Source organism: Mustelus asterias, chromosome 2 (assembly GCF_964213995.1).
Source record: "Mustelus asterias chromosome 2, sMusAst1.hap1.1, whole genome shotgun sequence".
Taxonomy (NCBI): domain Eukaryota; kingdom Metazoa; phylum Chordata; class Chondrichthyes; order Carcharhiniformes; family Triakidae; genus Mustelus; species Mustelus asterias.
The window spans coordinates 131,765,947-131,780,749 of record NC_135802.1 but is presented as its reverse complement, the minus strand read 5'-3'; the positions used below and the strand labels follow the sequence as shown (position 1 = coordinate 131,780,749).

Sequence of the window (14,803 nt, the reverse complement as noted above, 5' to 3'; positions counted from 1 at the left end):
AAGCCTGCTCTGCCATTCAATAAAAGCATGGCTGATCTGATTGTGGCCTTAACTCCACATTCTGCCTTCCCCAATAACCTTTGATTCCCTTGTTAATCAAGAATCTATCTGCCTCTGCTTTAAAACGTCTCATCTCCATCTTAAAAGGGAGACTCTATTTTTAAACCCCTAGTTCTAGTCTCTCCCACATGGGGAAACATCCTTTCAAAATCCTCCTGGTCAAATCCCCTCAGGATCTTGTATGTTTCAATATCACCTCTCAATCTTCTGAACTCAAATGGATACAGGCCATACATATACAGATACCTGTCCAACATTTCCTCATAAGCTAACCCCTTAATCCCAGGTATCAGTTGAGTGAACCTCCTCGCAACTGCTTCCAAGGCATTTATATCTTTCTTAAACAAGATTTGAAATTCAAAACCTATACATAGTAGTCCAGAGGTGGTTTCGCCAACTGTAGCATAACATCCCAACTTTATATTCCACTCCACTTGCAATAAATAACATCCATTTGCCTTATGAATCACTTGCTGTACCTTCATACTAACTTTTCCTGAGTCACGTACCTGGACGCCCAGATCCCTCTGCACCAAGTTCTGCACTTTCCATTTAAATCAGATGTCGCTTTTTTATTCTCCCTACCAAAGTGGGCAAGTTCAAATTTTCCCACATTATATGCCATCTGCAAAATTTTTGCCACTCAATTACCCAATGTTCCTTTGCCATCTCCTGATGTCCTCTTCACAACTGACTTTCCTACCCATCTTTGTCATCAGAAAATTTAGCAACCCACGTCATTGACATAACTTGTAAATAGTTGAGGCCCCAAGACTAATCCGGTCATCATATCTTGCCAATCCAAAAAAGACCCATTTATCCCTATTCTCTGCTTCCTGTTAGCTTACCAATTCTCTATCATGAATTCTTATTTTGCACAATAACCTTTGATGTTGCACCTGTCAAGTGCCTTCTGGAAACCCAGGTAGAGCACATTCACAGGTTCCCCTTTTCTGTGCTTCTGGTTACTTCCACAAACATGATTTCCCTGTCACGAAACCATTGTGACTCTGCTCAATTGTAACAAGATTTTCAAGGTGCCTTGCTACAACCTCCTCAGCAATAAATTCCAGCAATTTTCTTACAGCAAATGCTAAGCTAACTGGCCTGTAGATTCCTACTTTCTAGCTCCTTTATTTCTTGAACAGAGGATTCACATTCTCTATTTTCCAATCTGATGGACCTTTCCAGAATCTAGGAAATTTTGGAAAATTAAAACCAATACATCTATTATCAAAGCAACTATTGCTTTAAAGATCTAGAATGAAGACCATTAGGACCCGGGAACTTGTCAGCTTTTGGTTCCAATAATTTTCACACCGCACTTCCCCTGGTAATTGTCATTCCCCGCTCCCTTTGATATTTAATTTCTGAAATGTTATTTGTGTCCACACAGTGAAGGCAGACAAAAAAATCTGCTCAATTCATCCGGTATTTCTTTATTTTCCATTATTAATTCCCCATTCTCACTCTATAGAGGACTAACACTCACTTTGCACGTTTACTATCTGATTTTTACATCTCCAGCCAGCTTTCTCTCATGCACTAATTTCTCTCTCCTTATTCATCTTTTAGTCATATGCTGTTCTTTATATTCTGTTCAATCGGACTTGCCACTTAACTTTGCAGAATTATATGTTTTTTTCTGTCAATTTGATACTAGCTTTAACTTCTCCAGTTAGGCACAGATACTTCTCACTGGAATGTACTTTTTCCGAGTATTCTGAAATATCTCCCAAACGTCTGCCACTGCATCTCTACTGACTTATGACGTAGTCTAATTTACTTTAGGCAGCTCTGTCTTCATACTAGCATTATTTAACTTTAAAACAAAAGTCTTAGGTTCACTCCTCTCTTCCTAATACTGAAATTCAATCATATTTTGATCACTGCATCCTAGGGATGGATGCGTTCATGATGAGGTCACTAATTAATCCTGTCACATTGCACAACAAGAAGTCTCACAACACCAGGTTAAAGTCCAACAGGTTTATTTGGTAGCAAATACCATAAGCTTTCGGAGCAGAGCTCCTTCGTCAGATGGAGTGGATATCTGTTCTCAAACAGGGCACAGACACAGAAATCAAATTACAGAATACTGATTAGAATGCAGCTCTAATCTAATTCTAATCAGTATTCTGTAATTTGATTTGTGTCTGTGCCCTGTTTGAGAACAGATATCCACTCCATCTGACGAAGGAGCTCTGCTCCGAAAGCTTATGGTATTTGCTACCAAATAAACCTGTTGGACTTTAACCTGGTGTTGTGAGACTTCTTACTGTGCTTACCCCAGTCCAACGCCGGCATCTCCACATCATGACATTGCACAACGCCAGATCTATTCTCTAGTTGGTGCTAAAACATGCTAAGAAAATGTCCCGAAAACACACTTATGTACTCATCACCAAACCTACTTTTGCCAATCTGATTAGTTCAATCTGGATGTAGATTAAAATCATCCATTATTGTCACTGTACCTTTTTCACAAACCTCCGTTGTTTCTTCCTATACACCCTATCCTACCCCATTAGATAAGTAATAGGGACCAAAGGCAATTAAACTTTTTTCAAATACTTAATTCCAGGAAATTTCTGGATGTCAGACAAGCAGCATATGTAGTGAAAAGGTTGATGGTAGAGTGATGGTAGTAAGGAAGAGGTTTGTGTCATTGGCGCACATTCAAAATCTGTAGTTGTTTCTGGGTCAGCATATAGATGGGAAATAGGAAGCGGCCATCTCACAGTGTCAGGGACCCGGGTTTGATTCCCGACTTGGGTCACTGTGTGGAATTTGCACATTTTCTCCGTGTCTGCGTGGGTTTCCTCCGGGTGCTCCGGTTTCCTCCCCACAGTCCAAAGATGTGCTGATTAGGTGAATTGGTAATGATAAATTCTCCCTCAGCTTACCCGAACAGGCACCAGGGTGTGGTGACCAAGGGATTTTCACAGTAATGTTTTTAGATAGATCCTCGGAGGTTCCAGAGGAAACAGCCTGAAAACAAAGGGAGAAGCCACTTTAAAGGATTATGTGGCTAAATGGATGGATAGGAATGGAATCCAGCCAGGGCAGTCCCACCCAGCTGGATGACAGGCGAGGCATTGAAGAGTGATGTCAATGATGTCAAGACTGCAAGCAGACCAAGAAGAGTGAGAGCTCTGACGAAGAGTCATCTAGACTCAAAACGTTGGCTCTATTCTCTCCCCACAGATGCTGTCAGATCTGCTAAGACATTCCAGCATTTTCTGTTTTTGTTTCAGATTCTAGCATCCGCAGTATTTTGCTTTTATCAAGAAGAGTGAGGGATAGTTTTCTATGGTCATAGTTATATCATCTGTAACTTTGATATGGGCCCTTTTGTGCTGTGGCCAGGTGGAAAACTGATTGGGTGGGTTCAAACACAAGAGTTAAGGTGAGAGATAACAATGTGATCAAGCACTTTGGAGAGGAAAAATCAGAGATGGAGTAGTATGCAAGGAGTTATGATATTTAGAAGCCTCTGACAGCAAAGCAATAACCATTGCGGCACGGTAGCACAGTGGTTAGCACTGCTGCTTCACAGCTCCAGGGTCCCGGGTTCGATTCCCGGCTCGGGTCACTGTCTGTGTGGAGTTTGCACATTCTCCTCGTGTCTGCGTGGGTTTCCTCCGGGTGCTCCGGTTTCCTCCCACAGTCCAAAGATGTGCGGGTTAGGTTGATTGGCCAGGTTAAAAAAAAAATTGCCCCTTAGAGTCCTGGGATGTGTAGGTTAGAGGGATTAGCGGGTAAAATATGTGGGGGTAGGGCCTGGGTGGGATTGTGGTCGGTGCAGACTCGATGGGCCGAATGGCCTCCTTCTGCACTGTAGGGATTCTATGATTCTAATGGATTGCTTAATTGCATGACTTTTTGGTACTAATATTAAGTCAACTACTCAAATGAGAAATGAAGCACACCCATTCTAACAAGGTGGAAGTCCATGCACAAGGCAGGTTGAACTGTTAAGAGACGGATTATTGGCAGTACTTTAGCTCTGATTTGCAAAGCAACCACTAAAGATGATGGCCAAGAAAACTTCAGCTGTGGAAACTAGGCACAGCATGAGAAGTTGAATAATTCCATGCAGAGATATGAAGATCATGCAAAAATAAATGCCTAGGACCAAATTATGTTGTTATAAATTAATACAGGAGTACAGTAGCACTATTACTTTAGACTTAATTCGAAATCAGAGTAGGTAACATTAAATCACCCAAAAACTCATTTAGTCCTTAAATAACAGCAATGGTCTGAATTGGCAAACACATACTAAAAGGCCTGAAATGGTTAGAAAGAGTAGTTCCATAGCAAAAAACAACCTGCAACTTACAGTAACATCAAGTTTTTTTGTTTGAAAAAAAAGCACAACCTTAGAAATGCTGCACAAGAGGAACATCGATCGAGAAAAAGTGATCTGGGAGTTGTAGTTACTTACAAGCTGGAACTACCCCGACATTGAATGAACACCGATACACAACAACAACAAAAAAAGACTCCTGCACATAATTCCTCTCTCCCTGGGCAAAGAGACTCACTCCCCCACAACCACCATTCCTCCCAAAAAAATTAGATGACGACCAGCTCCCTCATGCTCGGGACAGAAAGGCAGCAACTCCACAACATCTTGGCTTAAGCAATTTATCTCAGGGGGTTCATCTCGACGGCTCTACCAACCTCTCCCCCCCGCGGGGTGCACGGCTGATCCCCGTTTCAGCGGGGAGGGGAAGGGCATTGAGCGAGCGAGACACACATTAGGAGGGGACATAACCATGTCCCAGATGTTGGCCTTGAACTTTCTTTAACGAAAGAGAAAAACACCGATTCGAATCGAAGTTTGCGAGAAGATGCAATTTCGTCGATAAAGAAAACAAACCAAAGGAAGAGAGAGGAATGAGGTTTTCGAAATACTGTTGTCGGACCCCCCCCCCCCCCCCAACAATGTTAAAAGCTGCACCAAATGTAGTTTACACCTACATTTTGCGCTTTGTGTTTAAATAAGGGTTGACGGGTCAGGCAGCAAACAAGAGCGCGGTCGGGCGATAAAGCTGAAAGAAATTTAAAGCCCAGAGTCAGAGCCGCTCCGGCCGCCTCGTTTTATGAAGTTTTTGTTTCCCAACTGGCTCACCTTACTCTTCACTTCCACGGCCACCTTGTCCCAACACCTCAGCGTGCTGGACTTGCTGTAACTTCTGTTCATTTTCTCCGCTTGTCTTTTTTTTTAATCCCTCTCCCCCCAAACAATAAGATGCCCGCTGCAGCGGCGGGAGGGAGCGCTGGAGTGGAGGCTGGAGCCGCCCGATCCCGGCACAGGGTCTTCCCGCCTGGAGATTCGAAGGCGTTCTCAGAAGCTCGGACCGTTAACGGTTATCTTCCTCCGATTGTTGTCGAGCGAACTCAGCCCCCGCGAGCCTGGACCTTCCTGCGCACGCATGCGCCCTGCCTGGCTCCAACGGGCACGTATCACGTCAAGCGCTCAGCTCCTTCTTCCTCCTCCGAGACTGTAGGCGGCGCTAAACACGGAGGACCGCCGTCACCCTCGGGGGAGCGTTTCTTTTGTTATATTATCTCGTGGTTAAGGCACCGAATGTTCTGGGCGTGTGAGTGCAGGCAGCCTCATAGTTTTCCACAGAACCAGTGATTCGGATCTGAGGAATGCGCTGGCTGGAGGTGTGGTGGAGGCAGGCTCAATCGAGGCATTAGATAATTACTTGAATAGAAATAATGCGGGGTATAGCGACTCGAGAATAGCTTCTTCCCTGCTGCCATCAGACTTTTAAATGGACCTTCCTTATGTTAAATTGATAAAAAGCAAAATGACGTGGATGCTGGAATCTGAAACAAAAACAAAATGCTGGAAAATCTCAGCAGGTCTGACAACATCTGTGGAGAAAGAATAGAAGCAACATTTCAAGTCTGGATGACCCTTCCTCAGAGTCCATTAAGATGATCTTTCCCTACACCCTAGCTATGACTGTAACACTACATTCTGCACCCTTTCCTTCTCCGCTATGTACTCTATTAATGGAATGCTTTGTCTTTATAGCACAAGATTGGTCAAACCAGGTCGGTCAAGGCAGCCTTAAGGTGGACTTCATAGAATGTATCTGCGATAGCTTCCTTGAACAGTATGTAATGGAACCGACAAGGGAGCAAGCTATCCTAGATCTGGTCCTGTGTAATGAGACGGGAATAATTAATGATCTTGCAGTTAGGGATCATCTTGGAAGAAGCGATCACAGTATGGTTGAATTTAAAATACAGATGGAGCGTGAGAAGGTAAAATCCAATACCAGTGTCTTGTGCTTAAACAAAGGAGACTATAAAGGGATGAGGGAGGAGTTGGCTAAGGTAGACTGGGAGCAAAAACTTTATGGTGGGACAATTGAGGAATAGTGGAGGACTTTCAAAGCGATCTTTCACAGTGCTCAGCAAAAGTATATACCAGTGATAAGGAATGACTGTAGAAAAAGCGATAATCAGCCATGGATATCTAAGGAAATAAAGGAGTGGCAAAGATTAATGGGAACCTAGAGGATTGGGAAATCTTTAAAGGGTCAGCAGAAAGCCACAAAAAAAGCTATAAAGAAAGGTAAGATGGATTATGAGAGTAAACTAGCTCAGAATATAAAAAGAGATAGCAAAAGTTTCTACAAATATATAAACTGAAAAAGAGTGGCGAAAGTAAACATTGGTCCTTTAGAGGATGAGAAGGGGGATGTAATAACTGGAAATGAGAAAATGGCTGAGGTATTTTGTGTCGGTCTTCACAGTGGAAGACACAAATAACATGCCAAAAATTGATGACAGGAAGGCTATAGCAGGTGAGAACCTAGAAACTATCATTATCACGAAAGAGGTTGGGCAAGTTAATGGTGCTAAAGGTAGACAAGTCTCCTGGCCCTGATGGAATGCATCCCAGGGTACTAAACGAGAGAGAAATAGCAAATGCACTAGTGGTAATTTACCAAAATTCGCTGGACTCTGGGATGGTTCCTGCAGATTGGAAAACAGCAAATGTGACGCCACTGTTTAAAAAAGGAGGTAGACAAAAGGCAGGTAACTATAGGCTTAACTTCTGTAGTAGGGAAAATGCTTGAATCTATCATCAAGGAAGAAATAGTGAGACATCTGGATATAAATTGTCCCATTGGTAAGACGCAGCATGGGCTCATGAAGGGCAGGTCATGTTTGACTAATTTGGTGGAATTCTTTGAGAACATTACATGTGCAGTGGACAATGGGGAACCTGTAGATGTGGTGTATCTGGATTTCCAGAAGGCATTTGACAAGGTGCCGCACCAAAGACTGCTACATAAGATCAAGGTGCACAGTGTTATGGGTAATGTATTAGCATGGATAGAGGATTGGTTAACTAACAGAAAGCAAAGAGTGGTGGTAAATGGGTGTTTTTCTGGTTGGCGATCAGTGACTAGTGGTGTGCCTCAGGGATCAGTGTTGGGACCGCAATTGTTTACGATTTACATAGATGATTTGGAGTTGGGGACCAAGTGTAGTGTGTCAAAATTCGCAGATGACACTAAGATGGGTGCAAGAGCAAAGTGTGCAGAGGACGCTGAAAGTCTGCAAAGGGATATAGATAATCTAAGTGAGTGGGCGAGAGTCTGGCAGATGGAGTACAATGTTGGTAAATGTGAGGTCATCCATTTTGGTAGGAATAACAGCAAAATGGACTATTATTTAAATGATAAAAAATTGCAGCATGCTGCTGTGCAGAGGGACCTGGGTGTCCTTATGCAAGAATCTCAAGGAGTTGGTTCGCAGGTGCAGCAGGTAATTAAGAAGGCAAATGGAATTTTGTCCTTCATTGCTACAGGGATGGAGTTTCAAACCAGTGAGATTGTGTTGCAGCTGTATAAGGTGCTGGTGAGGCCACATCTGGAGTACTGTACAGTTTTGGTCTCCTTACTTGAGAAAGGATATACTGGCACTGGAGGGGGTGCAGAGGAGATTCACTAGGTTGATTTCGGAGTTGAGAGGGTTGGCTTATGAGGAGAAACTGAGTAGACTGGGGCTATACTCAGTGGAATTCAGAAGAATGAGGGGAGATCTGATAGAAACATATAAGATTATGAAGGGAATAGATAAGATAGAAGCAGGGAAGTTGTTTCCACTGGTGGGTGAAACTAGAACTAGGGGGCATAGCCTCAAAATAAGGGGAAGCAGATTTAGGACTGAGTTGAGGAGGAACTTCTTCACACAAAGGGTTGTGAATCTCTGGAATTCCCTGCCCAGTGAAGCAGTTGAGGCTACCTCATCGAATGTTTTTAAGGCAAGGATAGATACATTTTTGAACAGTAAAGGAATTAAGGGTTATGGTGAGTGGGCGGGTAAGTGGAGCTGAGTCCACAAAAAGATCAGCCATGATCTTATTGAATGGTGGAGCAGGCTCGAGGGGCCAGATGGCCTACTCCTGCTCCTAGTTCTTATGCTCTAAGAAACAATACTTTTCATTGTGTACCAATACATGTGACAATAAATCAGATCAAAAAGACAGGAGAATGGCACTAAGTCACAATGCTGGTTTGGACAGCTGATGCAGACATGATGGGCCAGATGGTCTTCTGCTGTGCCATAACGATTCTGTGATCTACTGCTGCACTGTGGAGCAATCGTGTATCAGTCCACCAGAACATTTTAAGAAACACACTAAATGAAGCTCCAGCACTTTGAGAATTGAAGTGTAATTATTTCAAATTCTGGGAACTGGAAAACATAACAAGGTGGCAGCAAATACTTGCCGAGAGCATCCCATATTTGAGATAGTTGCCCCAGGTTTTCTGCTGCAGGGACAGCATTTGCCCCATATTCTAGATCTTCGAGTAATAGAGAAACTAGAATATATATCTTCACAGCACCCCTGCTCCTATAGTTTCCATACCAAAGTGTACGTTCCTTGTCAAGATTTGGCTACGCAGGGTAACTTTGAGTAAGATCCAAACATTTTAAACAGATTTAATTTTGAGTTAGGTTGAGAAAATTCAACCCAAATTAGTGCCAAAGAGAGCAAGAAAACATAAATGAATCATGCAAAAACAAAATGGCCACTGCGGCAGCAATGAGTGTAATACTCCAGCCCATGATGATTTGGGAAGCTGATGATGATGTAGAGGATTTTACGAAATGTAAACAAAAGCGCAGACTTTAGCTTTCTGAAAGACATTGGTTGAAGAGGAGAGGGTCAGCCTCATGCTTTTGTGCGCATAAGAGAAAGGGTTGAATGGAGTTAATAGCTGGGAAATGAGAGAGGATGACAATAAAAACCCAGACAAAATTTCAGCACACATCATGAGGCAAAGCATCGGATCCACCAATATCGATTTCAAACCCTGAGGCAGGAATGAAATAAGCCTGTTGACAATTTCTGAACAATATTGAAAAATGCAACCAAAAAATGTAAATTGAAGGAATGATGAAAGGCTAATAGCTCAGCTCACTTGGAGCTCGGCACACCCTAATGTGGAAAAAGATTTGATTGGAAAGGACGAGCTCACAATATTGCAGACTGTAGACATTGCCAGAGCCATGGGTTGACAGATGAAGATGCTGACTATCCAAACAGCTAGCCTTGAGCTAAGAGAAAGACAGCATGATTGATGCAGTGAAACAGCAACAAAAGAATGCATACCAGACGGAGAGAAAGTTGCGTAGGAGCTGTGGACGAGGAACAAAATGTTCCACACATGGATCAAACTGCAGAGCTTGTGGAAAACCTAATCAGTGGGAAAAGTTGTGCAGAGCAAAGAAAGAATATGGTGAAGGAATCATCAGAAGCAGATCTACAGGGCAAATGAGAAGGGAAACAAACATACATACCCTGGAAAATGACAATGAGATTGAGAACACAATAGACATGGGAACCAAACAACAGCAACAGTTCCCACAGAAAAGAAAGTGAGATAGCCATTCAGATCAGCAAGAAGGTGAGAAATAAGCCCATAACCATAAATCTGATCGATACCAGAACACAGAGTAACATCATCCTGCTCAGAAGATCTTTCCTGAAAGTTTGAAAGAAATGAGCGTTGAAGGTATTGGAGTCATTGAAAAGCACCCTCCAAGCAGAAACAAGGAAGATATGGCACATGTATCTCGTGTTTTGATGAGTTAGTTAGATGTGTTGAATAGAACTAAAATGAAAGCTTGACAGTTTCAGGAGATGGAAAAAATGATTGCCAGCGTTTACAGATTGGGTAAATACCATCATGGCAAGTGAGAAGCCAAATGGATGGTTAAAAATTTGCCTGAATCCCAAAGATCTTAATCAAACAATAGAGAGGAATCATTCCCCAATTCCAACATTGGAAGGGATCACACCAGTACTGGCAGTGGCGAAAGCTTTCAGCAAGCTTGATGTAGAAATGGTGACAGGAACATGAAACCCAACTAGGGCTCTTCATGTTGACAATATTCAACATGCCCTTTGTTCAATACTAATTCCTTCATCTTTGGCTCCAAAGTGAGCCAGGGTGTGTTCCAACAGAATATAGATGACACATTAAGAGGATGTAAAGAAACAGTTGGTATAGCTGATAATATCCAGATCTGTGGTGTAACTGGCAGTACATCTGTGACTGTGTAGTCCTCTTTAGGATACCCTCTACTCGCCCCATATGGGGGAGGGGGGCATTAGAAGGCTTTCCAAAAATAGGCTATCCTACCTTCTGACTTGGGATCATAGAAATCATAGAAACCCTACAGTGCAGAAAGAGGCTATTTGGCCCATCGAGTCTGCACTGACCACAATCCCACCCGGGCCCTACCCCCATATCCCTACATATTTTACCCGCTAATTCCTCTAACCTACGTATCTCAGGACACTAAGGGGCAATTTTTAGCATGGCCAATCAACCTAACCCGCACATCTTTGGACTGTGGGAGGAAACCGGAGCACCCGGAGGAAACCCACGCAGACACGAGGAGAATGTGCAAACTCCACACAGACAGTGACCCAAGCTGGAAATCGAACCCAGGTCCTTGGAGCTGTGAAGCAGCAGTGCTAACCACTGTGCTACCATTATCCCTGAGGGATAACCCTCTTTGTCATCAAAGAAAGAAAACGCAGGGTAACTTTGTCATCAAAGAAAGAAAACTTTAAATTTTGCGACTTGAAATTTTAGAACATGCATGGATAACCTGCGAGTGAATGCCTGAAAAGACGAACAGCAATTGTTTCACATGGGTTATCAAGACTCCAAATTGACTTTTTAGTGAGACTGTCTCCCTGGGAGGGGTAGCTGAAGGAACAAGCAGTGGGTATTCCTTCTACCAGAAAGGACTGACAAGAACTGTCATGTTCTTGGAATAGGATCTTGGATGCACTGCCAGAATTCTCCAATGGTATAAATGAAAGGCTCATGACACTTCACCTACAATATGCCACCATCATCAGCACTTGACTCCAATAAAGATGTTGTAGAAAAGTTGTAATCTGAGCTTGATGAAGTCCTCACTACAATCCCAAAACAGGAAAAGATCTTCCATCCGAGGGACTTAATTGCCAGGATTGGCCATGGCTCCGATGTCTGGAGAAGGCCCATTGGAAGAACAGGGTGGGAAAATCCAATGCAAAATGTGCCCTCGTGCAGACAAAGTTTGCTTAGCCTTGTTATGATACGAATACACATTGAGGCATCAAAGCACTGAAACTTCCCGGATAACATCATTGTTTGTGTTGAAGACCTAAGTGATGTTGGTATCACTTGATCCATTCGGGGGACTGATCTCTTCTGGACAGATAGATGATCGACTTGTTTGATTGATGATAACACTGACCTAACACCAAGGCATTGCAAGACCAAAGTCCAGGAGGAAGAAGATCAATGTCTTAGCTTTAAGGCAGCCAGACCAAAGAGAGGAATTCCGAGTGCGGCTCACAAACAATTTTGGAAAATCTTCACACATTAAATTCAATTCAGAACATTAGGATCAAATAACGTTGTCCAGGCTAGTGTTTGAGCATTGTCTTCACCAGGACTGGGTCAATGAAAAGAATGTTGAAACATATGAGCAGCCTTTGTTGTTATGCAGAATAACCCTGGTCGCAAATCAAGAAGGCAAAATTCCAACTGTTCAAGACTGATGCCCAAAGACAAATCCAGAAGATAAAGGACGTGGTGAGAAGAAAAGCCTGAGCGATCTAACAACATGCTAACCATCATGACACGCAAAGCCTTTTTGAAGCCACCTGGGCATCTATCGACGAAGGTCAAATGGACAAAATCCCCTTCACTGCAAGGACGGTGCTTTTCTTTCTAATGATGATAATGTCGTCCATCAAGGTTGGAAAGAACATTTTCAACAACTCCTCAACCATGAATCCACAGTGGCAGTTGATGCTCTCCAGGCTATCCCCACGTACTCTGGTAGAATCCATATGTGAACCACAATTGATGGAAGAGCTGCAACAAGCAATCAAACGGTGAAAAACAACAAAGCCTGTGACCCTCTTGTTATTCCAATTGAGGTCTTCAAAGTTGCCCACATCAAGACTCCATGCAGTCAACCAACAGATTCAAGAGCAAAAAGAACACCCCTCCCCTAACCTCAGGAATGCAACAATTCTGACTATTGTCAATCTTATGATAACCATGGGGGATCATCAATAGATCTCCCTGTGGGCCTTATAGAATGGAGGCAGGGAAGCTGCAGTGTAGGGTTTAAAACCAGCTTCATGCTTTCCAATGGAATCAATCACATTAGGAGAGCACCCTATCATCCGTCATCGAATGGGTTGGCTGAAAGGGCAGTGCAGACTTTTAAGCTCAACATGAAGAAGCAACCCGCAGCATCCATAGAGACCAAAGTGGCGCGATTTTTATTCGACTATCCCTCAGACAATGACAGGAATTACCCCAAATGAATTTTTAATGGATCAGAGGCTTCAGACAAAATTGAGCCTACTGCACCCAAACCTGGCAGGGAGGGTGGAATCCCAACAAGAGAACCAGAAGATGAACTGTGATTCTGCAAGGATGGAAAGAATGTTCAAAACTGGCAACCAAGTCCATGTGAGGAACTTCAGGGATGGCCTCAGTTGGCTCCGTAGGATCATAATGGAATAAATTGGGCCCAAGTCTTATAAGTCCAAGTACAAGGCAAAATTGTCAGGAAGCACTTGGACCATCTCAGCATAGGGAGCCCGTGGTAGTGCAGGCCTCATTACAAGCCATGGGGATGACCACTGCCAATGTTGAGCCACGACTAGATGTCAATCCTGCGCCTGCCCTTCTGGGTGATGACACGAATTTCGAGGTGGAAACAAAGAGACGGGCGCCCCAACTGAAGCAAGACCCCAGTGACCTTACCGTGCTCCCTTTGGAAGCGAATCTCTCCAATCCATTTCACACCCCCGATCTCATCCGTCCTCCAATCGACCCCAGGCTGATCGCTAAGCAGTGGAAAAAGCCCTCCCATGGCAAGGGCATTGAGGAAGAAACAAACTTGAGGGAGGAGGGATGTTTTGGGGCCCAATTTTACCAAATGCGCAAAATTACGGTAAAGTCGGACGTCGGGCCTTTAACGCAATCTGCACCCGAATCCGAGCAGATCGCGGCTTTACCAACACCCGATTCGGGAGCGGGTCCGGCCTGCGCCCGAATCGGGCGGCCCGACGATTTAAATGTATTAGCATGCATTTAAATCGACTTAATGAACCGCGTGCCCAACTCTACCGCCAAATCCCACTTTACCACCGCGCGGCCCGATCCGGATCCGCGCTTTTAGCGACCTGCTAAATAAAAATCCGAAGCAGATTTCTATTCTGCAGGGGAACATCCGAAGCCCTCTCTGCCCTTGTGAAGTGACCATCCTCCTCGACCATCCTTCGCAGACCCCCCCCCCCCCCCGCTAACCACCCCGGCAGACTGCCCCCCTGGGGATCCGACCCCGCTGGGAGGCAGGCCCCCCTCGGCAGAGCATACCCCCAACCTACCTCGATCGCTGGTCTCCCTCCACCATCCTTCTGACCTGGAGTCCTTCGAGAGCCTGCAGCACCTTCCTGGCCTTCTGCTGGCGTCCGCCAGAGGGGGGCGGGCTCAGATGGATCTCTGGTTGGGGGGAGGAAGCGGGGGGGAGAGGATGGGCTTGGGAGAATCTTGCAAACTGAAAATAATGTAGCATCCTCTTTGAGCTGCCCAATTATCTATGGGAAAGGTAATTAAACTACAGTGTCCTAGTGAGCAAGTAGTGACCTGTATAATACATTTGTGATCTGTAACAGGATTGTTGATGTCCCTGTCGCCATGAGCCAGGTGCTCAAATGTTCAGAGTCATGTGGTGAACTTGGAAGAATTGTCCCTGTGGTGGAACTTGGTTGGAAATAAGATTCAAGGAGATTACTAAATCTGGGGAATCAACCATAGTGAAAAGAAGTTTGTATTGGCAACTCTTCTCTCACATTCCATGGCAGATGTGCCCCTACTTATGAATGTGAATTGCATGGGCAACGTTGGGTGCAGCTAATCTGCCTCTGGAGCAGCCTTGGATCCTTTCTTTCATCCTGTTTTCATCTGAGCATTGCATAGAATTAGAGGAATTCCCTTTGGAAGATAATGTCAAAATTATAATCGCAGGAACTAAAAACCTGACAGTCAAATATTTGGGAAAATATTTCAAAATATGGATGGGGGGATATATATTTTGAAATATTTTCCCAAATTTTTGACTGTCAGGTTTTAAAGGGGCGGGACCCAGATCACCCTCTGAGGGG

General features: G+C 44.0%; 1 protein-coding gene across 1 annotated transcript in view; it reads right to left on the bottom strand.

Annotated features, from left to right (window-relative positions):
* Window positions 1-5,478, bottom strand: part of LOC144511404 (partitioning defective 6 homolog gamma-like) — a 62,669-nt gene extending 57,191 nt beyond the window's left edge. Inside the window, exon 1 of the mRNA XM_078241729.1 lies at window positions 5,201-5,478. Within this exon, the coding sequence (XP_078097855.1) occupies window positions 5,201-5,272 (72 nt within the window). The 5' untranslated portion in view covers window positions 5,273-5,478. The remainder of the gene's footprint in view (window positions 1-5,200) is intronic.
* Window positions 5,479-14,803: the final 9,325 nt, after the last annotated feature.